At 41.2% G+C, this 25,833-nt stretch overlaps 1 protein-coding gene and 1 long non-coding RNA gene across 5 annotated transcripts in view; one reads left to right on the forward strand and one right to left on the reverse strand.

Moving 5' to 3' along the window:
* Positions 1-25,833, reverse strand: part of DNAH3 (dynein axonemal heavy chain 3) — a 167,337-nt gene that overhangs the window by 88,874 nt on the left and 52,630 nt on the right. For all 4 annotated transcript variants that reach the window (XM_070232126.1, XM_070232124.1, XM_070232125.1 and 1 more), the window contains 9 exons: positions 23,850-24,061; positions 19,622-19,713; positions 16,124-16,238; positions 8,971-9,087; positions 7,985-8,164; positions 6,449-6,585; positions 3,264-3,465; positions 2,000-2,092; positions 366-476 (listed from right to left, as the gene is read on the reverse strand). In XM_070232126.1, the coding sequence (XP_070088227.1) occupies positions 366-476; positions 2,000-2,092; positions 3,264-3,465; positions 6,449-6,585; positions 7,985-8,164; positions 8,971-9,087; positions 16,124-16,238; positions 19,622-19,713; positions 23,850-24,061 (1,259 nt within the window). The remainder of the gene's footprint in view (positions 1-365; positions 477-1,999; positions 2,093-3,263; positions 3,466-6,448; positions 6,586-7,984; positions 8,165-8,970; positions 9,088-16,123; positions 16,239-19,621; positions 19,714-23,849; positions 24,062-25,833) is intronic.
* Positions 231-4,617, forward strand: LOC138917164 (uncharacterized). Its single transcript, XR_011424769.1, has 2 exons — positions 231-367; positions 4,087-4,617. It is a non-coding gene; the product is annotated as an uncharacterized lncRNA (long non-coding RNA).

Consider the following 25,833-nt stretch of genomic DNA (forward strand, 5'->3'; position numbering starts at 1 on the left):
GGAGAGGAAAACAGGACCAGATGTTCTCTTAGCCAAGGAAGAAGACAAGGGGTGGAAATTCCAATTGGTGGAAATTCTGCCAGGCTGACCCCTGGAAGCTAAGGCTGATAAAACAGAATCCTACAGCCAAGAGTTTCTGCTGGGGAAGGACTGTGAGAGGTCTTACACTACAGAACCTCAGAACAGTCCCAATTCCAAGTTCTCCTTCCCACTGTCCCCATGAGAACCCTGGATTTTGTGATGACATGGGTTGGATGTCATGATTCTTTTTGTTTGTTTAGAAAACATGGCTATTCTAATTATATGTAACTAAATCCTACTCAAGCTTGAATCTCCTCTACAAGCTTCATGACAGGCTCACTTACCGGTAGGGTCTTTTCTACCAGGGCTTGGGACACCTCCTGGGTCCAAAAGATGGAGGAGACACAGATAACCACCTGGCCAGGCCACTGCAAGACCCACTGATTACGAGGGACCTGGGAAAGTGCAGTGAGGCATGGTGCAGGGTCAGTTCATCTTGTGTGATTGAAACTAACTTCTTAAAAACATCCCCCACCACCTCAGCCCCTCAACAAAAACAAAACCCTTCCCCACCCTCAGAGGCTACTAGGCTTGACACGTCTGGGCTTACTGATGATTAATGTCTTCCTCGCTGAGTTTTATGAAGAATTTTACATAGTTATAATCAAGGTGGTGTTCAGAGAGAATTCATAATTACTCTTTTTGATGGCTACATAATATTGCAGTGCTGGGCCACAATTTTCTTAGCCATACCCTGCCCCTAACTTGTTTTTTCAACCACAGATCTGCCAAATTATGGCCCAAGGGCATGTTTTTGTAAACAAAGTTGCATTGCAACACAGCCATCATCACTGTTTACATATCATCCATGGTTACCTTTACACTACAAAGGCCAAGATAAATAACTGTGACAGGTGTGGCCTGCAGAGCTGAAAACGTTTACTATGGGACCCTTTATAGAAAAAGTTTGCTGACTCTTACTATAGACACAATTGCATGAAATAATTTCATATAGGTAGCTGTTTTTCTTTAATATAGTTTTTGATTTAAGATATATAATTGGACAAAAGATTGGCCTTTCATTTACAATGTGAATACTACTGAGAGGGAATCTCAGGGTCGGGTAACTGTAGTTGTTGACTTTGGGCACCTATGAGCTAGCTGGTGTCTGGTTTGTCCACGTGACTCCTGGCTGTTGCAACTTATGTGTATGGGTGGCAAAAAACGGTCAACAATGGAGGCCAAGAGTGCTCATTTACTACTACTTGAGGGTGCTGTCACGTTCAGCAGGAATGGAAGTAATTTACATTTTACTCATTATGTAAGCCCACATGTTTGAAAATCTGAGTTAAATGGCACTGATTCCTTGATGTTTTATTGACCTCATACTTTAATGGGAAGGTGTTAATTGAATGTTCTCTTGTTTGATGGAAGGGGTCCTAGATATGGGGATGGGGCCTGAAAGTGAGAAGAAAAGGCACCTAAAGTAGAGGAGAGTAAAGATCTAGTCTGCCAACATTAACCTTGCTAGGAGCTGGCTAAAGAGTGATTTCCACAGGTTCTTTTCTCTTAGGCCTTCTGTCATACCTGTCCCCCAAACCCCCAAAGCTTTGAGAGTTGTGTCATTCAGGTCATGTGTAATGTAAAGGAAAAACCCAGGAGGGGAATGCTTAATTGGAAGGGGTTCTCTAAATAGACCTCCTACCATCAATTGATTTCACAGGAAGGGCTGGCCCACAGCAACCAGAGTGTTCTGGCTTAACTGGCTATGCGTGTGTCATCTGCTTCTAACTGCGAATATTTCATATTCAGAAACGTGTATATGCCCCAAGATTTACAAGGAAAGGAGAGAGAAGCACAGAGGGGTAGGTTTTGGGAGAAGACAGAGGGGCAGTTAGAACTGATCCATTTAAACTTCTCCCCAAAATTCTTATTCTTGTACCAACACCCTGGCATGTCTTCTCTGATTCTCGTTTACCTCGACATACGCTTCAATCCCAAGTCTAATAACTTTCCGCATACTGGCAAGCATCATCTGCTCCACCTGCTGGAGCCACTTTTCCACCATGCCCTGGAGGGTGAGACAGACAGAGAAGCAGCAATAGTTAGCCAAGCCCAGAGGGAGGCACCATGGGCAGAGCCAGCTTTCTCTGGACAGGGCTGGAGGAAGGCCAAAAGTCTGATATCCCTCCAAGCCAATATTCTTTAACTATTTGCTTTACATTTATTAACTGTAGTCTAGGAAGTGACTGTCTTGTCAAAGGGGCGCTGGGAGATTTTTAACATGCGTTTTTTTCATGTCATTTTCTGAAGCAGACAACTTCTCAGGAGGCAAATGACACATTTATGTTTCAGTTCATAAAATAAATTGCTCATTTCTAATGAACAGTTCTAATTCATGCATTATTGCAGTGGTTCCCAAACTTGGCTGTGCATTAGAACTATCTGGAGATCTTTAAAAAATACAGATGCCTGACTGCCACTCCCAGACATTCTGATTTAATTGGTATGGGATGCAACCCAGGTATTTGGATTTTTTTTAAACCTCTACAGGTAATTCGAATGTGCAGAAAATTATTCAGTTTTAAAATTTCAGGTAACTGTAGCTCTTGACTTCAGGTGCCCACGAGCTAGCTTGTGTCTGGTTTGGTGACGTGACTCCTGCCCGTTGCAATATAGGTCTGGGTCATAAAAATAGTTGACAAAGGAGGTCAAGAGTGCTTGTCTATTACTGCTCAGGGGTGCTGTCACGTTCGGCAGGAGTGGAAGTAATTTACATTTCACTCACTATGTAAGGAAACATGTATGAAAATCTGAGGTAAATGGCATCACTTCCATGGTGCCTTATTGACCTTTAAAAACGCCTGCCCCAGCAAGCTGTCTGTCTGAGCAGATCACTTTTAATGGGCTCTGCTTGTGGAGATCTAAGCAGCATCGGTTGTTTGGATCTGATTCCTGCTACTGCCTTCATGTCAAGTTTGGTTGAAATCCTTCCACAAATATAGTGTGTCACACGGATTTCAGTAGAACCCCCCATCTTAGAGATGGGCAAACTGAGACTTGGAAAGACCAAGTAACTTCCCAAAGTCACAAAGTCATTAAGTTGTGGAACACAGGTGTCACACACCCAGACAGTCTGGAACTAGAGAGTCCAAATGCTTAATCAATATGCTTTCTGTTTTCTCTCCCTCTGTTTGGCTCTGTTATGGAGAAAAGAACCAAAAATGGTTAAGGGGAGTTACTTTGGCTTGAGTTGGATAGATTTTCTGTTTGAACGGAACAGTTTCTTTTTCTGAGCTGATCATGCCCACAATCTCCAGTCTGTCTGTAAACTCCAGCTTGGCAATTCCCTCAAAGCACTTCTTCAGGTGGGGCTGCACTCGGAGGGGGTCTTTGGTCTCTGACAAGATCTCCAGCAGCTCATCATTTGATAGGAAGAAGAACCTATTTCAAAGCAAAGGAAGATGGCAACTAGAATCTTTTCTGAGAACTTCTTTTTCCAACAAAGTGATACTCCCAACAGGTAGATGACACCCCAGTCAATACCAGCTGTGTTCTAGAGTCTTCTCTAAGGCCCACTCCCTTTCGCCACTTTTAGTCTGGGGCATAGAGGTTGGAGATAGTTTTGTCTCAGAGCAAATGAAGGGGTGAAAGCTGGTATATGTGGTTGTGGGGGGGGGGCGGTGTTCTACCTTCTGACAGAAATCTGAACAGAAGCATGGTTCTCAACCTTGGCCACACTTTAGAATCACCAGTGGAGCTTATAAAAATATACCAATGCCAAAATTCCACTGCCCTGATTCTAATATAATTGATCTGGGGTTGGGTCTGCGGATTTGTACTTTTAAAAATCCCAGGTGATTCTAACGTGCAGTCAGTGTTGAGAACCACTGGGCCACAGAAGGAGAGGAGACCTCCTTGTCTTTCCTTATCTCCAGGTAGGACAGAATATGTTACAGGTGTGAAATAAGAAATGTGTGTTAATGATGAACCTATTCACATGCAGAGGCCTTTACCAGTGTTTTAAAATTAGAGATAATAAGATAACTTCATTTGCTTGCTCAGGCCCTCAAGGTAACAACAACAAATCTTCAGAAAATGTTCAAGGGACAAACTTCTACTGTGGCAACCAGGCTGAAAGTTACATAATGGACTGACCATCTGATTATGGTCTTCACACTATGTGGTGGATTATAAAAATGGCCACAATATTTGCAGCTCCTCTCCTCAAGGGTGGAGTCTATGTTCACATCTCCCGGACCTGGGCTGGCTCTGTATCCTGCTTTGGCCAACAGACTGTGGCAAACATGAGCCTGTGCAAGTTCCAAGCCTAGACATCAAGAGGCCTTGAAGCTTCCATTCTTGCTGTGACCACCACCATGTGAATAATCCCAGGCTGGCCTTCCAGAGAATGAAAGACATGGCCCAACTATCTAGGCTGCCCCTGCCAACAGGAAGCCAACCACCAGACAAGCGATTGAGATCATTGACTGCCAGCTGACTGAAGTCACGTGAATGATCCCTGATGAGCTCAGTCCAGTTTGCCAACCCACAGAATTGTGAGCTAAATAAACAGTTGCTGTTTTTAGCTTCTAAGTTTTAGGGTGGTTTGTTATGCAGCAAAGCAAACTAATACACTGTAGCGGTAGTGTTGGGCAGGTAGGAAGAGCTCAATCACTATTTGTTGGCCCACGGACTGACCGATATCTAACAAGGATGTCAATTTCTCCCACTCCCAAGTGAATTTCAAATAGGTGATCTCTATGGATTTATACTACCTCTATCTCCATCATGTGTGATAGTGAATAAGGCTCAAGGGCCAAAGAGTAATAATCAAGATATTCGTATAATTTAAAATTAAAATCATGATTCAGCACTTTGTATTTTCAAAAACAATTAATTTAAAATATGTAACTATCAATAATATTTTCAAAGTGTTTACTGAGAGTGCTTAATTTTATTCTATAAAAAGGCATATAGGAATATTGAGATAGTCTTGTGAGTGTTTGTGTGTGTGTGTGTTTAACTTAGGGAGAAAAGGAAGCTCAGAGAGGTTAAATAACTGAGTATCTTATCCAGACTGCCTGGATTTGAATTCTAACTTGTCCATTTACCACTCTTGTGTTTTCTGGCAAGTTATTGTTTCCTCCTTTGTAAAGCAGGGATAACAATGCTTCCAACCTCATAGAATTATTGTGAGGGTTAATAAGTTAATACATGCAAAGCACTCAGACCAGTATCCTGACATATGGTAAATGCTGTTTAGTGTTGGCTATTATTCACATTTTTATTAGGAGTAACAGCAGTGGGTAGAGGATTAGAAGCCCAAATCTTAGCAGTTTCCTCTTCCTAGGTTTTGTGCTTCCGAATTGAGGTTCCTTCCACTATTTGTGCTGTGTGTTTGTCCAATACTGAAGCCATTAGCCACATGTGGCTATTTACATTAAAAAATTAATATTAAATAAATTTAAAATTCACTTTCTCAGTCATACTAGCCACATTTAAAGTGCTATCTAACCACATGTGGCTAATGGCTACTGTATTGCAGCACAAATATAGAACATTCCTACCACAGAAGAAAATTCTATGTCTGGACAATGGACAATACTGCACTAAATAGATATCAAGGACATTTCTGAATCCAAAACAAATCACATTTCTTTTTTTGGTAGAAAGCAGGGGACTAACTTTATCTCCATATAAGGGAACACAAAAATGTACTTTTCTTAAAGACAAATTGGGATCAAACTTGCATCCTAATCAGAGTCAAATGACATGGAGTGACCATCCATGGCGAACTACACATGGATAGATTATCAGTAGTGAGGACTCTCTTTTCTAGAACCAGCCCTCTAAAACTACCTTGACTTCTACACAGAATATTGGTTCTTGTGGAAAAGAAGAATCAAATATTTATAAATATACCTACCAGAAACTAAAAAATTTTATGGCAAAAAAATTTAGCTGACATTTCTTAAACACACAGTCTAGGTGCTAAATGCTTTACATGCATTATCTCACATGATCTGCACAGCAAACACATGAGGTAGGGGCTGTTATCATATTTCTGTTTTACAGTGGAGAACCTGAGGCTTTGACAGATTTGCTGTATAAGTGGGAGAGCTGGGACTCGAACTGAGGTCTGTTTAACTCCAAAGTCCAGGTTCTTAATCATGACTACTATACACCTCTGATTGGGTATGTGGCCATGATGGTTGGCCAAAGTGTGGACTTGGTTCCCACTGCTGTCCATTCAATCTCCCTATAAATATGATGTGCCTTACCTCTGAGAGCTGTCTCTTGGGGAATGGAGAACTATAAAGATTATGGAATAGATTGGTAGAAGCCAACTTTCAGTATGAAAATGTAATTCTACCTATATATGGGTCAAGAAGGCAACTCCAAACAAAAGGACAATCCTGAATACCTGGGGAAAAAAAGTCTCTTCTTCTCCAAGTAATCATTCAGCCCCTTCTGGATGTCCTCCAACAGAAGGTTAGCTTCTTGAAGCTTCTCAGCCATCCGTGGCTGGTCTGCTGCCATCAGAACCCTGGCATCTTTCACCTAGGTTCCAACAAAAAAGGGGAGAATCATCATGGGGTTCCCAGATTCTGAGACCGGTCATTGTAATGAGTATATGACAAGCCCATCAACTAATGAACCCCCTTGCCCAGCTAACTGCTTCCTAATTCCACAATGGTGAATGCTCATATAACATGACCCTGTTTGTCTAGCCATGGTTGACTGGGCCTGGGTTGGGCATCTGAAACCAACTGAGCCAATTATATTTTAAATCCTTGGATTTTGGAATTCAAACTATAAAATTCTATTCTAGTCTGAGCTAGACCCTTTAATGAGGGGGCTTTGCTGCTGGGTGAGGATCATCTTCCATTATGTGACCGAGTGGCAGTGTAAGCCAGTCAGCAGAGAGAGAGAAGCAGGCATAGAAAGAACACTCTGAATCCTGAGAGATTTCTGGGTTCTGGCTCCATCCTTTGTGAGGCTTGGCTGCACTTTCTGCCCTTGGATTCCATGAGACACCCATTTGGTCTTTTTGTCTGAGCTACCTTGCAGTGGTTTTCTGTTACCTGCAACCAAAGAATCTTAACTAATAAGAAGTTCGAGGAAGCAGGATATCATGAAAAGTGGCTCCACTGGCTGGGCAATATAAATTCCCACTTATCTCATTCCTGCAAACCACCCGGGCAGATAAATTTCCTTGAGACAAATTCTTTATAAGCGCACCCCAATTTGAGCACACGACTTCAAAAAGGAAAAAGATATCATCTCTTAATAGACGCCCCTGGTTGCCATGTCCACCCAGCAAACTCATCCTTCAGGGCTTGTTTCCAATGTCACCCCCTTTGGAGGTGTACCTGGACACTCTCAGGCAACTAAATTACTCTTCTGCATTCTAGTAACCGTTTGCATATACTTCTATTACAGCTTGCATTTATCTAAGCCTGTCTCCTCACAAGACAGTGAATTCTATATAGGCAGAAATCATATTCTCTACATCTTCCAGTATTTTCTGACTCCTAACACAATGTCTGGGTCATCATGGGTACTAAATAAATATTTGTTAAATAACTGAGTAACTGAACATGGATAATTATTTGAATTCCAAAAGGATTCTCAATCTATAAACGTTTCACTGCATCCTCCTGTAATGCACAAAGTCTTCTACCTTGTCAGGAACGACAGCTGAATTCTACAAACTGCTAATAGCTACCTCTAGGGAGGTGGGATTTCAAAAGGCCTCCACTTTCTATATTACATATTTCTATGTTTGGATTTTTAATAATAACTTTTAAAATTAGAAAAAATACATTAAAATATCAAATTTGCAAAAATCTAGTTTACTTTCAAGTTTTAAGGGACATGGGTAGGCTACACAATGAGAAATATCTGTACAGCATCCTATGTTCTTGATGGCTAGATGTGATAAGGTATAAAAACTTACTGCTTGGGACATGAGTGATTTCCAGTAACCATCAACGATGCCAAACTTCCTGCCCTCTTCTGGCATCTGGGCTATGATGTCCTCTGAACTGAAGATCGGTTCCAGGTACAGCCAGGTGGCTTGGCATTTCAACCAGGCATCCAAAATTTCCTGCACACGAACTAGCTTTTCTTCCCACTTCTGCAAATTTAGCATTTCATATTTGAATCATTAACCTGCCACTCTGCATCACAGCCCCACTGATGGATTCATTCATTTATTCATTCATTCACTTGCTTAACAAATACTTATTGGGTGCCCCCTGCATTCTGGTCACTGATCTAGGCAATGTGCATATAGCAATGAGAGAAAAAAACAAGAGTCCTTGCCTTCTTGGAGCTTACATTCTAATGGATTAGTAATAATAATAATAATAATAATAATAATAAATAGTTACAATGCTTACTCTGTGACAAGAGATGATCTGAGCGCTGTATGTATGTGAAACCAACTTAATCCAACAGATTATAAGGGAGATATTATTACAAAACTCAACACACGCAGAAATTGAGAAACAACAGTTCAAGTAACTTGTGTAAGGTTAACTGATAAGGTACAGAACCAAAATTTGAACCCAGGCAGTCTGGCTGCAGAATCTGTCCCCTTAGCCTATGCCACTTCCACAAACAATGAGCAAAGCAGGCAAAATCCCTACTCTGTGTAGTTTACATTCTAGATTACTATAGCCCATGACAGACTTTCCAAATGTATTTTTATTTGCTGCATTCAAATCATCTCATCTCATCTCATCTTTTGGAAGACTGTTGCAAAGGCTCAGCATGCCATGCCCTTACTTGGATGGTTATTATTTTCAGTCTTGTGTTGTTTTTTTTCGAAACAGGAGAAAGTGAGTTTCTTTGTTAAATGAACTTAAAAACCTTCTCCCTCCTCCAAGAAACCCAGAGTTAATAGGACATCATAAAACACCCAACCTCATTTTCTCTTACCCGGCATTCTGCTTCTATTGGTTTGACGAATGGGGAGCCACACATGGTCTGGGTCTTTATCACATGATCATCGAGTAGCAGTTGAATGTCATCGACTGCACACAAGATGCTTGTATCCTGCAAATAAAGATGCCCCACCCTGTCAAAAATCATAAGACCTCCACTTTTCATGTTGATTCCCAAAGGTCTCACAGCTCAGATCTCCACCCCAGTGGGACATGACTCCAAGTCATACAAGAGATGGAATTTCTATTTTCATCCCTGAAAATGTTTTTAAAGACATTTATTTTCTACCTCCTTTGCAGAAATCAAATACGGTGGAAGCCTAGACCTGCAACCAGTGTCTGTTGCGGGAGGAAGGGTTCTGCCCCCTTCCTTGTATTCCTACTTCCCTGTCCACTTGCTTTCCCGGCTCTCCCTCACGTAGGATCAGCTGCTAATCTGACTGGGTAGGCCTAGACCCACGGTTCCCAAACTGTGTGCTGAGGTGCCCCAGAGCACTGCTACAAACTCATAGCAAATAATTGTGATTATTTAAAACTGAGATACAAATGTTTTTTCTTTCAATTTATATGTATTTGTTTTTCAAACAATTGTTTACTTGACAGGGACATAAACACTTATTAAGTTGTTTGAACCTTATTACTTCATAAACAAAGCTATATGAGGTATTTCTTTTGGTCTGAACCTCATTACTTCATAAACAAAGCTATGTGGTATTTCTTTTGGTTCTATGGAAGGGAACCATGAAAAAAGTACTCAGACATAGAAGGCACTGAGAATCAAGAAAGTTTTGGAACCTCTGCCTATACATTTACTGGGCCAGATTTTACTAGTAGTTAAGGTTCCTGTGCCTTAAAGGCCAGCCTCTGTGGATGGCACTTTTCCTCCTGGGCCACCGTGGCAAGCAAATTGATAAGGGTCTGCCCTCTGCAACAGGTCTGGTCTCTCTGTTTTCAATTCCTCCAAGCCTATATCTGGGTGGTTAGACTGGGGCTAGGACACATCCTCTCCTCTACCTTTCACCACTAGCTCTGCACTGGGAGGTGTGTCTAGCTCCTAATCAAGTGGGACCTTGATTCCCATTTTGCTGTTCATCCCTGTCTACAGCTACTTCAGTCAAAAACTCTGAAAATTGGCCACATGTAACTGAGTTTCTCCCAGGTCCCCTGGCTTCACTCCTTATCTCAGTCCAACAACCTCTAGCAGGATCTAATGCAATCAGCTCATGTAACACCAAGCTGCTGGGACTCACAGGGGCCCAGTAGTGCTGGGAGAGGCCTTGCTCTCTTCCTTCCCATCAGCTCATCTACAGTTCTGATCCAGTGAAATCAAAGCATTGTGACCATTGAAACTGAAGGGGGAGAGAAGTCATAAAAGGATAACATGCAATCTGGAGGATGGTGAGGTATGGGAGCCTTTAGGGTTTTAGTTCTCAATCCACACTGCACATTAGAAAAACCAGGGATGCCTTAAAAATACAGATGTCCAGGCATTCTGGGGGTGGAGGAGTCTTGAAGAATCAACTGCGTTTTTTTTTGAGAAGTGTTAAGCATTATCTACCCCTGGTATGCTTCTGAGGGACCTGGAGAGTCCTCCCTGGGAAATGCTAATTTGGGAGGCTTGCTAAGCTCCTTTGCAGTAAGAAACCTTCTTGCTCTGAATCAAAAGGCCTTTCTCATTTGAAAATGCACCCCTCCAGTGGTGTCTAAGAGGAAGGGTGACTGGCATGGCAAGGCAGACACTAACGCACAGCATAGTGATTACAGACAACAATACTGCATTAAAACTTCAAAACTGCTGAGAGGCTAGATCTTAACTGTTCTCATCACAAAAAAGAAATTATAATTATGTGACAGAGGTGTTAGCTAACAGCATGGTGGTAATCATATTGCAATATATAAGTGTATCAAATCAAGATGTTGTACATCTTAAACTTATACAGTGTTATATGTCAATTATATCTCAATAAAAATAAATTTTAAAAAAAGATAGGCTGAACGCTCAAGCAGACATCATAGAGGAGCAAATCAGCATAATTGAGGACAGACATGTTGAAATGCTCCAGATAGAGGAGGAGAGAGAACTAAGACTAAAAAGAAATGAAGTAAGTTTCTGAGAAATATTTGACTTAATTAGGAAATGCAGCATAAGAATTATAGGTATTCCAGAAGAAGAGAAGGAGAAGGGAGCAGAAAGCTTGTTCAAACAAATAATAGCAGAGAACTTCCCAAACCAGGGAAGGAGATGGAAATCCATGTGGACGAAGCTATCAGATCTCCTGAATACGACAATGTAAAAAGACCTACAGCACGGCATATAGCAGTGAAACTGGCATGGCTGAATGACAAAGAAAGAATACTAAGGGCAGGAAGTCAGAAGAAAATAACCCACAAAGGAACCTCTATCAGGCTTTCAGTGGATTTCTCTGAAGAAACCTTACAGGCTAGGAGAGACTGGAATGGCAATTCAAATTTTTGAAAGACAAAAATTTTTAGCCAAGAATACTCTATCCAGCAAAAATATCCCTCAGATATGATGCAGAAATAAAAACTATCCCAGGCAAACAAAAGCTAAAGGAGTTCATAGCCATGAGACACCCCCTACAAGAAATCCTCAAGAAGGCCCTCATGCCTTAAAAAAAAGGGAGAAAGGGGTTACAAAGCACAGAGTAAGGAGATAAATAGAATCAGAGCAGGATAGCAAATACTCAAGTATAGCATTAAAGACAAAGGGAAGGAAAACACCAAAAACAAAGGTAATCTTGTCATTTTAACGACAAACTCATAACACAAGACAGAGTAAGATTTGAGAAAAACAACTTAGGAGGGGAAGAGGAAAGGGACTGAATCGGTTTTGTCTAACGAAATAAGAGGCCATCAGAAAATGGACTATCTTATCCACAAGATTTTGAATACAAACTTCATGGTAACCACTAAACAAAAAAGCAGAACAGAGATGCAAACAATAAATAAGGAGAAAACAAAAAAACACAACATAAAGAACTACATAACTCGATTGCTAGACCAAAATACACAGGATGAGAAACAAAGGAAATGCAGGAGAACCAGAAAATGAGTGATAAAATGGCAGCATTAAGCCCTCATATATCAATAATCACCCTAAACATAAATGGATTGAATTCTCCAATAAAAAGACACAGAGCGGCAAAATGGATTAAAGGACAAGACCCAACAATACGCTGCCTCCAGGAAACACATCTCAGCTCCAATGACAAAAACAGGCTCAGAGTGAAGGGATGGAAGACGATACTCCAAGCTAATGGCAACCAAAAGAAAGCAGGTGTTGCAATACTTATATCAGACAAAGTAGACTTCGAGATAAGACAGGTAAAGAGAGACAAAGAGGGGCAGTATATAATGATCAAAGGGACACTCCATCAAGAAGAAATAACACTTATAAATATCTATGCACCTACAGGAGCACCAAAGTAACAAACCTAAAAGAAGATATTAATAATAACACAATAATAGTAGGGGATCTCAACACTCCACTCACATCAATGGATAGATCATCCAGACAGAAAACCAACAAGGAAACAGTGGAATTAAATGAAAAGCTAAACCAGCTGGACTTAATAGACATATACAGAACACTCCATCCCAAAACAGCAGAAACATATTCTTCTCAAGCGTGCATGGAACATTCTCAAGGATAGACCATATGTCGGGAAACAAGGCAAGCCTCAATAAATTTAAGAAGATTGAAATAATAACAATTATCTTTTCCAATCACAATGCTATAAAGCTAGAAATTAATTACAAGAAAAAAGCTGAGAAAGGGACAAAGATGTGGAGATTAATCAACATGCTATTGAACAAGCAATGGATCACTGAAAAAATTAAAGGAGAAATCAAAAAATATCTGGAGAAAAATGAAAATTAAAACATACCATACCAACTCTATTAGATGCAGCAAAAGCCATAGTAAGAGGGAAATTCATCACAATACAGGGTCACCTTAACAAACAAGAAAAGTCCCAAATAAGCAATCTCAAACTACGCTAACTGAATTAGAAACAGAAGAACAAATAAAGCCCAACGTCAGCAGAAGGAGAGAAATAATAAAAATCACAGCAGAAATAAATGCTATTGAAACGAAAAAGGCAGTAGAAAGGATCAATGAAACAAAGAGGTGGTTCTTTGAGAAGATAACTAAAATTGACAAACCCCCAGCCAGACTTACAAAGAAAAAAAGAGAGAAAGCTCAGACAAATAAAATTAGAAATGAAAGAGGAGAAATAACAACAGATACCACAGAAATACAACAGATTATAAGAGAATATTACGAAAAATTATATGCCAACAAAATGGACAATCTAGAGGAAATGGATAAATTCTTAGACTCTTACAACCTCCCACAGCTGAATCAAGAAGAAACAGATAATCTGAACAGACCAATCACAAGTAAAGAGATTGAAACAGCAATCAAAAGCATCCTAAAGAATAAAAGCCCAGGACCAGATGGCTTCCCTGGGGAATTCTACCAAACTTTCAGAGAGGATTTAATACCTATCCTTCTCAAGCTATTCCAAAAAATTAGGGAAGATGGAACGCTTCCTAACACATTCTACAAGGCCAACATCACTCTGATACCAAAGCCTTACAAGGACAACACAAAAAAGGAAAACTACAGGCCAATATTGCTGATAAACATAGATGCAAAATCCTCAACAAAACACTGGCAACCCAAATATAGCAATACATCAAAAATATCATACATCATGATCAAGTGGGATTTATACCAGGGACACAGGGATGGTTCAACCTCCACAAATCAGTCAATGTGATACACCACATTAACAAAATGAGGAATAAAAACCATATGATCATTTCAACAAATGCGGAGAAAGCATGTGACAAGGTCCAACAGCCATTTATGATAAAAATTCTTGACAAAATAGGGATAGAAGGAAATTACCTCAACATAATAAAGGCCATATATGACAAACCCACAGCCAACATCATACTCAATGGGGAAAAACTGAACACCATCCCTCTGAGAACAGGAACAAGACAAGGATGCCCTCTATCACCACTCTTATTTAACATAGTACTGGAGGATTTGGCCAGAGCAATTAGGCAAGAGAAAGGAATAAGAGGAATCCAAACAAGGAGTGAAAAAGTGAGACTCTTGCTGTTTGCAGATGACATGATCTTATATATAGAAAACCCTAAAGAATCCATTGGAAAACTATTAAAAATAATTAACAACCACAGTAAAGTTGTGGGGTACAAAATCAACTTACAAAATCAGTTGCATTTTTGTACTCTAATAATTAACTTACAGAAGGAGAACTCAAGAATACAATTCCATTTATAATCGCAACAAAAAGAATAAAGCACCTAGGAATAAATTTAACTAAGGAAGTGAAGGACTTATACGATGAAAATTACAAGACATTATTGAAAGAAATAGATGATGACATAAAGAGATGGAAAGAGATTCCATGCACATGGATTGGAAGAATAAACATAGTTAAAATGTCCATACTACCCAAAGCAATCTACAGATTCAATGCAATTCCAATCAGAATCCCAATGACATTCTTCACGGAAATAGAACAAAGAATCCTAAAATTCATTTGGGGCAACCAAAGACCCCGAATTGCTAAAGCAATCCTGAGAAAAAAGAACAAAGCTGGAGGCATCACAATCCCTGACTTCAATATGTACTACAAAGCCACAGTGATCAAAACAGCATGACATTGGTACAAAAACAGACACACAGATCAATGGAGCAGAACTGAAAGGCCAGAAATAAAACTGCACATATACCGTCAGCTAATCTTCAACAAAGGTGCCAAGAACACACAATGGAGAAAAGATAGTCTCTTCAATAAATGGTGTTGGGAAAACTGGACAGCCACATGCAAAGAATAAAAGTAGACCATTATCTCACGCCATATACAAAAATAAACTCAAAATGGATGAAAGTTGAAGATAAGTCCTGAAACCATAAAACTCCTGGAAGATAATATAGGTAGCACACTCTTTGACATCAAACTTAAAAGGATCTTTTCGAATACCACGTCTTCTCAGACAAGGGAAACAAAAGGAAAAATAAACAAGTGGGAGTTCATCAGACTAAAGAGCTTCTGCAGGGCAAAAGAAACTAGGATCAAAACAAAAAGACAACCCACCAATTGGGAGAAAATATTTGCAAATCAAGGGGTTAATCTCCATAATATATAAGGAACTCACACAACTGAACAACAAAAAACCAAACAGCCCAATCAAAAAATGGGCAGAGGATATGAACAGATACTTTTTGTAAGAAGATATACAGATGGCCAGTAAACACATGAAAAGTTGTTCAACATCACTAATCATCAGGGAAATGCAAATCAAAACTACACTAAGATACCACCTTCACCTGTTAAAATGGTTATAATCACTAAGACTAAAAATAACAAATGTTGGAGAGGGTGTGGAGAGAAAAAGGAACCCTCATACACTGCTGGTGGGAATGCAAACTGGTGGAGCCGCTATGGAAAACAGTATGGAGATTCATCAAAAAACTGAAAATATGACCCAGCTATCCCACTTCTGGGTATCTACCCAAATAACTTGAAATCAACAATCCAGAGTAACATATGTACCCCTATGTTCATTGCTGCGCTATTCACAACAGCCAAGACATGGAAACAATCCAAGTGCCCATCGACTGATGATTGGATAAAGAAGATGTGGTGTATATATACAATGGAATACTATTCAGCTGTAAAAAAAAAAAGACAAAATCATCCCATTTGCAACAACATGGATGGACCTGGAGGGAATTATGCTAAGCAAAATAAGCCATGTGAGAAAGACAAACACCAGATGCTTTCACTCATATGTGGAATATAAACACAGGGCCAAAGAAAACAGTTCAGTGGATACCAGGCGAAGGGGGGTGGGGGGTGGGCACAGGGAGTGAAGGGCAGTACTTATGTGGTGACAAACAAGAAATAATGTACAACTGAAGTTTCACAATGATGTAAACTATTATGAACTCAAATTAAAAACAGAAAGATGTTAGGGACCCTTTCTCTGTGAGTTCTGTTGCTATTCTGAATTAATCTCCTCTGTAACCTGCTCCATGGTAAATTGCTGCTCTCAGAGGACTGGACAATTGGACTGAGACTCACAGTGTCCCTGTACTTCATGAAGTTGAACGTCATATTAATCCAGTCCATCTTCATTTTCTCCAAGTTTTTCTCCAGAGAATATTCCTTACTGGCGGCCGCACCAATGGGCTCCAGTCTAAAGAAAGAACATAGCAACAGCAACTCAACGGGAGGAGACAGTGAAAACATGTCACAGGAAGAATTTCAGCTCAGCTTTAAGAGAAATGCAAAAATCCCTTAATTTTACTAAAATGTTTACAGAGGGAAGACCATGTGAGGACGCAGGGAGAAGGCTGCCATCTGCAAGCCAAGGAGAGAAACCAATCCTGGCAACACCTTGATCTTGGACTTCCAGCCTCCAGAATTGAGACAGTAAATTTCTGTTGTTTAAGCCCCCCAGACTGTGGTATTTGTTATAGCAGCCCTAGCAAATCAATACAGGGTGGATAAGTCTTTGTCACGGGGGCTGTCCTGTGCTTTGTAAGTTTAGTAGCATCCCTGACCACTACTCACTAGACGTCAGCAGACTTGCCCCGTCCCCACTCCTTGCCTGTTGTGGCAACCAAAATGTCTCCAGATGTTGCCAAATGTCCCCTGGGGGTAGAAAATCATGCCCAGATGACAACCACTGTTGTAAGGCCATTAAAACAAGACCTCATCTTTCCATTTTCTTATACTCCTGAACTATTATTGTAACTTCTTATTCAGATCTCAGAACTTCTGTTAATTTATGTGATGGCTTCTACTCGACTTCCTGCCCCACTTTTTTTAAAAAACAACTACTATTATGCTGATGCGCTGGGCCCACATGTCAACAGCCCCCTGTTCCACAGAAACGGGGAGGGAAGGCGAGAAGGGGAAGACAAATTCCTCTCTTCTTGTTTCCACATGCAGATCTGGGTCCTAAACCCTGGTGTGGCCAAAGAACTGGGAAGCAAAGTTCTGGAAGGAGGTGAGGGATAATTCTCTCTGCCTCAGCACTCATCTTTCACTGCATCCTCGAGTGTAGAAGAGACCATCTGGTCTTTATTTGTAGGTCAGGAAACTGAAGCCCAGAGGAAGCAAATGACGTGTCCAAAGCCACACACACAGATGGGGTGCCAGAACCAGGTCCAAACACCAGTTCCTCTGACTCCTAATCTAGTTTCTTCCTCCCCCACTGTGTGCCTTCTCCCCTCTCTTTGTCAGAAAGAACAATAGAATTGTTCACATGTAGTCAGCCAAATAGCGTCAATTAAACAGAGCTGAAAACCCTCATTTAGCCTCATTCAGGGAGGCAGATGAGATGCAGATAAATACCAAACAATGACTGATCAAGACGTCAGCAGCATGGTCACCATCCTAAATGTGACCTTCTTGGGAGATGACCAAAATGAGTGTGCACATAGGGAATAATTAATAAGGGCAGGTGCCAACCCAGGTGAGTATGAGACAAGGAGGCTGGCTGTGTGGCCAGGGTAAGTCACTTGACAGGCCTTAGGTCCCCATCTGCCCCATAAGGGGTTGTTAGCATAATTAAATAAGATGAAATGATTGCAACGTGCCTTATGTCTTATAATTATGCAAATAATTGCATAGGGGAGGGATTAATCAGCTCGGGAGTCCATGAAGTATATCAAGACTTGATCTCACCCAGATGTGCTAGAGAAGCTCAGCTGTGGGCTGTGATAAAGTGCATTCACTGCAGGATGGTGGGATGCCCAGAATACCACACGGCACTAATAGGCAGTGGCTGAGAACTCAGACGTCAAATCAGTTCAGGTTATATGCCTCATCTCACAATCCTCACACTAAGTTTAATCACCTAGCTGCTACTACTATTCTTCCCATTTTACAAATAAGGAGACTGAAGCACACAGAGGTGAACAACTGGGCCAAGGCATCACCACGTCTGGATTTGTCACAGTTGGGCACATTGGCATGGAGAGCGGCAGAGTCACTGTGTGTCTGCTCAGTCTCTGTCTCCTTAGATGGGTTTATTTTTTAGGTGGTAAAGGGTAATGGTTAAGGTTCTGAAGTCAGTCAGCCTGGGCTCAGGTCTTGGTTCTTTCAGTTACTAGCTGTGACCTCTGGCTAGTTACTTAATCTCTCTAATCAACTTATTTCCTCATGTGTAAAATGCAAATAATAACATTAGCTAGAACATCAGGTGGTTGTGATGGATAAGTTGGTTAACGTATATAAAATGCTCAGTGTAGCATAAGTGTTCAACAGTTGGTGTTTCCTGGAACATTTTACTGGGGGAAAATGAGGCCCTTTAATAAAATAACCTTGAGCCCGTAGAAATGCACGCATCTCTAGGCCTGTTCCTTAAAGAGGGACAGTAATGGGGGTATTGGGGGGCGCTGGAGCATTCAGGTGGCAGAGATTTAGGGGTCTGGAAGCACCTTAGATTAGACCTGTTCTGCCGCAGTTTGGAGAAAGGGTTCTCAAACTCTAGCATGCATCAGCATTACCTAGAGCAGCAGTGTCCATTCAAAATGTAACGCGGGCCACATACGTCATTTTAAAGTTTCTAGTAGTTGTATTTTTTAAAAGTAAAAAGAAACGGATGACACTAATTTTAACAATTTTATTTAACTCAATATATCTAAAATATCATTTTCAAATAAAATCAGTGTTAAAATTTATTATACATTTTGCTTTATTTTTCTTAATAAGCCTTTGAAATCCAGCCTATACTTTACACTCCCAGCACATCTACACTTCAAGGGCTCAATAACCACATGTGCCTAGTGGCTCCTGAATTAGACAGCACTGACTGGAGGATTTGTTAAAATACAGACTGCAGGGTCCACTCCCAGAATTTAGTCAGCAGATTGAGGTGGGGCCTGAGAAGATGCATTTGTAACAAGATCCCAAGTGATGCCGATGTAGCTGTCTGCACCACACTCTGAGAACACACAGGTGGAGTTACACCCTAACCCAGATGCCTAACAGGGTCTCCGGTCCTGGCACTGAATCTCCCCATCCCTCGCCCTGAAGGAGGTGTAGGAAAACAAACAGGGTCCTGAGAATCTCTGAGCCTAAAAATAGCAATTCCAGTAGAACAAAATATCGAGCACAGATTCCAGGGGCATTTGGAGACGAGGAGAGAACAAGTAAAGAGAACTCTCATTTGACTATATTTCATGGAATTTTTAGAGCTCAGAGAGCCACTCCTGTTTGTCGTTGTTTGTTTAAAGAAGAGGAAACAGAGACCCAGAAAATTTAAATGGTTTTTCCTGAAGTCACTGAGAGCTGGGCTTGGACCTCAGGTTCCAAGAACTTATTTTTTTTGTAATTTCCCTTTGAAATAAAGTCTGTGACTCAATTTTCAAGTCATAACTCATCATCAACTCTGCAGCTGGATATGGAAGCTTCACCCGTAGCTAGACACCCAAAGTGAAGGTTCCTAAAAACTCAAGTTATCCTCAACCAGAAGGAGAAAAACAGCCTAACAGGAAGCCAGTCATATCCTTGTGGGAACTTACAGATACTTGGACCACAAAACTTCCTGAAGGAAGGGAGGAGCCTTACTTGTCAATGAATTTGCCAAATCCAAATTCCAGCATATTTGAGAGGCAAGTCGTTTCGGTGGGCCTTATTTCATAGCCAACAATCTCACTGATCTGCAAAGAAAAGAGGAAAACAAGCGTGTATCATGCAAGGTAGCACTGGCCAGGAGACTCCGCAATGATGGAAATGTTCTATTCTGCACCATCTCATACTATTGCCACCAGTGACACGCAGCTGTTGAGCCCTGGAAATGTGGCTACTGTGACTGAGGAATTGATTTTTAAGTTTTACCTTGATTTTACTTAACTTAAATTCAAATAGCCATGTATAGCTAGTGGCTATCGAATTGGACAGTGCAGGTCTAAGGATTCAGGAGGCAGCCTAGGGCCCACACCCCATCACAGCTAGTTTACTGGGGCTCGGTCTCCCACCAGCACTTGGAATAGTGCAGACTCGTGAGCACTTGGGGGCTGGGACTGGATCTGGCTTGTTTTCGTGCTCCCAGGGCCTGGTACAAAGCCTAGTTCACGACAGAGGCTGTCCTAAATGTCTGCTGTGTAAAAGGAGGAAGTCATGAGTACCTGGGATGGGCAGACTCCCAAATTCTGTGATATGAGGATGCTGGGAAGGAAGAAGGCCTCCCCACCAAATATCTTCCTTTCCATCCCAGTGTGCTCACTTGTTGGAAATGTTAGCATCTGTTGTGCCCATTCCTTTGGTGTAAATATTACCCCAACCTTATCTTCTAAGTGAAAATATCTCTGAGAAAGGTCTTAAATGAAGTCTCTGATGGCTTTTGAACACTTTTCTCAGCGACTGAGAGATCTGGGCACTATGAGGCTAACGTGCTCAAGAAGGGAAGGAGGACTGAAGGGGAATGAGGCTCTGAAAAACCTCACCAACTGCCCAATTTTGTCTTTGTCCAGCCCCAGGAGGACTAAGGAATGTCAGAGCAAGAAGGGACATGAGAGTCACATCATGTTCCGTCTTATTTAGCCCTGTGTCCCTGGGACCTAGAATTAGTAGGCATCCATAAGTATTTATGGAGTGAAAGCATGAGTGAGCCAGCTAATTCAAATGGCTTCCAATCTGGGTTCTGAGGACACGTGGAGGACCACTAAGGTAATGGAAATAATAAAGTAATTAACATTTATTGAGGGCTTACTATACGGTAGGCACTGTTTTAAGAGCTTTATGCACTTATTTCATTCTCCTAACACCATAAGGAAGGTACTAATGTATTATTATTCCCATTTTACATATAAGGAAACAGAGACAAGGAAATTAAGTATCTTGTCCAAGACCATCCAGCTAATAAATGGCAGAATTGGGACTTGGATCCAATTCTGATTGCAAAGCTCTTATCCATCACACTCTAGCATCTCTCATGGGTCTTCCATGTACAGTTGTGCAGGTTATACACTGCATAACTCTAGAAAGTACAATTCACACTGCAGTGCCCAAACATAGCATTCCCTAGAGTTGTGCAGCGTACAATTTGAAGGTCCTGGCCTCTCATTTATTCTCTAATACCTAAAAGTACATCTTAGAACAACACACTATCTCTAGGATTAAATCACAGAAATATGTAAAGCACTTGGCATAGTACTTGGCCCAAAGGAAAGACTCAGAGATTGGTATTATTTTTTAAATTGCTTTTGTTAATTATAGAGATTAGCAAAGCATCTGGTTGTCCAATTCTAACAGCCAAGAGCTATACTGCTCAGCCTGGAGCCACTAACCCACCCCTTGCGGCTATCGAAAACTTGAAACGTGGCTAGTCCAAATTGAGATGTGCTATAAGTATAAAAGCACACCATATTTCAAAGACTTAGTCTGAAAATGTTAATGTGAGAGATAACATTAACATTTTTATATTGATTATCTATTAAAATGGTAATATTTTGAATACTTTTTGGCAAATAAAATATATTTATAAAATTTATTTCACCTGTTTATACTTTTTTAAACGTGGCTACTAGAAACCTTAAAATTACACACATGGCTCGTATTATACTTTTATCAGGCAGCACTGTCCTAGAGGGCAGCTTTGGTACACATCAGTGCGGTTTCTTCCTAAGGTCCATGTTATCTTGTTTCATCTTGTTTTAAACCACAGTAGCAACCCCTCTGCTGATATCAGTAAAGTCTGTGCCCCAAACATAGGGACTAGCCTTTCCTGCTTAAGTTCTGGGAAGTGGTCAGAAATGGCAGCACAGCCACTCCATAACCCCAGAAGATCCATCTTGTAGACTTGAGAGCTACAGGCGGTTTAGTCTTCAGAAACCCCTCCCAGAGCCAGAATCTGTGCAAATGGATCTCCTGAGTAAGGTATTAGGACACAGAACGGCTTTCCAAGGCCTGGAGCTGTCAAGGGGTGGCTTGTGGTGTATGACCAACAATGCAGACAGGAATGGGCTCTGAGTGAGGAAAGCCCTGAGTATATCTAGTGGTCTTTGTCCTTCCCAAACTCACCTTTAACTGTTCAGGATATCAAGCTTCCACTTTAGGGGCTCATTACTCAGGAGCCGCCTTCCTGGGGCTGCATTCCACACTCACCTATGGCTTACTGCCCCCTACCGTCCACTCCCTCCCTCTGACCTGGCATTTCTTGCCCCCTTTCCACCCATCCAGGCTGAGTCAAACAGACCTAGATTACAACTCCCCGCCACCACCACTTACTAGCCACATGACAATTTACTTAATCTCTCTAAACCTCAGTTTTCTTATCTGTGAAACAGTTTCTACTTCAAATGGTTGCTAGAAGGGTGAAATGAGAAAATCCACCATAAAGTACACAACATAGTACCCAGTACATAGTTAGTACTCAATACGTTTGAGCTATTCTTGTTGTTATTTTAATTGCAAGCAACATTTTTTCCCCCTAATCTGTCCATCTAAGTGGTCTATAAATGAGAATTACGAATGTCTTGGATGGTTGGGATTTTTCAAGTGCCCATGTGGGAGAACAGTGTCATCATAGGGGAAGCACCAGGCAGAGGGGTGGCTGTCCAATCCCACCCCCCAACCCCCAGAGTGTTTAAATGCCATTGATGAGGGCACTTTCTATAGTGCCATCTCGTGGAGAGCTCCAGCACTACCAGAGGCCATCTGTCTATCTAACCTCCCTAACCCTCAAAATGGGTCACAGTTCTAGTCAGGCTCCGTCCATAGGGAGAGGCATCCTAAAAGCGCCATGTGAGGGCAGCTGCCCCTGTGCAGATCCCTCTGCTGGGGCAGCTCAAGACCAGAAGTCTACTCAGATGGCCTCCACTACCCTTCTTTATACCCTTGGCTTAGGTCTTGAGTTTCCAGGCTTTGTGGGAAATTGAAAGTAGTTTGTCTCTACAGAAAATTCTTGAACCTTTCAAGATCTTTTGTCTTCTCAGGGAGATCAAAATGCTTGTAGCCACTGGGCTCAGGCTCCATTCTTTGGAAGGTAATGGGTGTGCTTTCAGTTTGGGTCCTTCCAGAGACAATGTCCTCAGTCTAGCGCTTGGTTCCAAGAGTGGGAATTCCAGGCCAAACAGAAAAGGAATCTGCTATGGAGTGCCAGTCTCATCTCCATCTCCCCACAGAGCAACTCCCTGGTAGAGGACGCTTCAAGGGCACTGCTAGTCCTTGAATGTGATGATTATTTTAGAAACACACCGAATTTTCTTTTTTCTGCTTAGTGTTCTCACCACACTTAGCACCCCCACACTTGGCTGCTTGTAAAAATCCCAACTATTTTTAGGGAGAATATTTATTATTCTCATTTACAGACTCAAAGGGCTGAAAGAAGAGTGCAGTATTATTTCTGAACGTAGCCTGTTGAACGATGAGACTCGACACCACAGTCAGGAATCATGTGGCACTACTAGGAGCCTCCAGGAGAAGATGTGACTTTCACTTTTGTGTGTTCTAGGTCAAGGAACAAATCAAGGCCCCTCCCACTGTAATTCGGCACCCTTATCATCCTGCAGGACCCTGAGCAACCATTTGCTTAGGGGAGCTGACTGGGAGTCTTTGTGGCCACTGGCTGGCACAATACTCAACCACCAGCAATGGGCTCCCCAAAGAAAAGGGGCCACCTTTACCCAACCCATTCCCTTCCTTCAAAAAGCTATCACTCTCACTACTGCCCCCTTGGCCTCAAGTAGACTGTCCTTTCAGAAAGGACCTAGTAATGTTTCCTGCCTTCCCAAGGGCCAGGACCAGGTACGGGCTGGGCTGGGCTGGCTGGCTGGGAGTGGGTAGGGACAGGGACCTGCTGCCAGTGCCGATCTTTCATTCCTGGGTTGCAGGAAATGGTGAGGATAGGGATGTGCTGCTTGAACTTATCAATCTTGACTTTCACATTCTCTGCTAAGCGCCTGGGTGCGGGCACGTCAGCTAGAGTCTTGGTCAATTTATATATCGTCCTCCACATATTCCCTATTTCCTCCGCGATTTCCTCAGCATTCAGCAAAAAGAGGGGTCCTGAAATAGAAAACATCGGTGAGAGAGGGGACAGACCACCAAGTAGATGTCAGTCATATGTAGCTGTAATTCCCTGAGCTTAGAATTGTGCCTATGGTATGGATAGTGGAACAAGCATAGGCTTTGGAGTTAGGTCTGACCTGAAAGCTCTACTTAGCCTGAAACCTTGGGCATGTTTAGGGAACTTTTCTAAGCCTCAAGAGTATCACCTGCGATACACAGGTAACAATGGAGACCTTGGAAAGTGACCGTGAACATTAAGTGAGATAAGTAAAGTGGCTCACACAATGCCTTGCATATAATCCAAGTGCAGTTAGGGAATCAATTGTTAGTACTGGTTGCAGATGCTATTCTAGAAGCATTAAAACATGCACCACAAATGCTGTGAAATATTAATTGAGGAATGAGGTGAATGGGGATATGGGAGTTATCTGTATAGTTCTGGCAACTTTTACGTAAGTCTGAAATTATTCAAAAATAGATTATTTTCAAAACAAAGAATGACACCTCATTATTTTTAAAAGGTGCTCTAAGACATTAATTTCCTTGTCCTCCTTTTCTTTTACAGGGATCCCTTAGCATTTGGGTTTCACATTCAGTCAAAATCTTTCCATGCTGCTGCTTCCTTACCCTGTGATATTTCAAATTAGTATTAACTCTTATATCATGATGTTGCTAATTTACTCAAAAACACTTTTCTTTCAGGGCTGTTGAGACTACATATAGCTTCATTAATATAGCTTCCTGAATTAACAGCATGCTTCATCAGCCCAACATTTTTGTTGAGTAATCAAAAATGAACATTTTTTTAAAAAGAAGAAAAGAAATGTGTGTGACTTCCATGTAATATATAAAAAGAACAACACACCATGTCCACATGGAGGTTTATCATGGGAATGCAAGGCTGCTTTAATATTTGAAAATCAAACAATATACCATATTAATAGTCTAAAAAAGGAGAATGATATGACAACATCAATTGATGCAGAAAAAGCATTTGACAAAATTCAATATCCATTCATGACAAAAACCTCTAAACAAACTAGGAATAGGAGGAAGCTTCCTCAGTCTGATAAATGGCATCTATGAAAAACCTACACTAACATTACACTTTTCCCCCCCTGAGGAAGATTCACCCTGAGCTAACATCCATTGCTAATTTTCCTCTTTTTTTGCTTGAGAAAGATTAGCCTTGAGCTAACATCTGTGCTAATCTTCCTCTATTTTGTATGTGGGTCACTGCCACAGCATGGCTGATGAGTGGTGTAGGTCTGCGCCTGGGATCTGAACCCACGAACCTGGGCTGCCGAAGCAGAGCACACGAACTTAACCTATACCATGGCGCTGGCCCCACTTTATCCTTCTGTAGACATTAAATATGTACAGGTTTTTACCTGTCAATCATACTACAATCAAGTGGTTTTAAAAAACAGACCAAAACAAAAAAACAAACAATTATACTTAATGGTAAAAGACGGAATACTTTTTCCCTAAGATCAGAAACAAGGCAAAGATTTTTCAGTCTTATAGCTCAATTAAAAAAAGGTAGCTGGAAAAATCCCCAAATACTTGGAAATTAAACCACATACTTCTAAATAACACATGGGTCAAAGAAGAAATCTCAAGAGAAATTAAAAAATGAAAATGAAAATATAACATCAAATGTTGTGGGATGTAGCAAAAGAAATGTTTAGAGGAAGATTTAGAGTACTGAATATATGTATTAGAAAAGCATGAAGACCTAAAATCAATAATCTACGCTTCCACTTTAG

The sequence above is a fragment of the Equus caballus genome, chromosome 13 (genome assembly GCF_041296265.1).
Source record: "Equus caballus isolate H_3958 breed thoroughbred chromosome 13, TB-T2T, whole genome shotgun sequence".
NCBI lineage: Eukaryota > Metazoa > Chordata > Mammalia > Perissodactyla > Equidae > Equus > Equus caballus.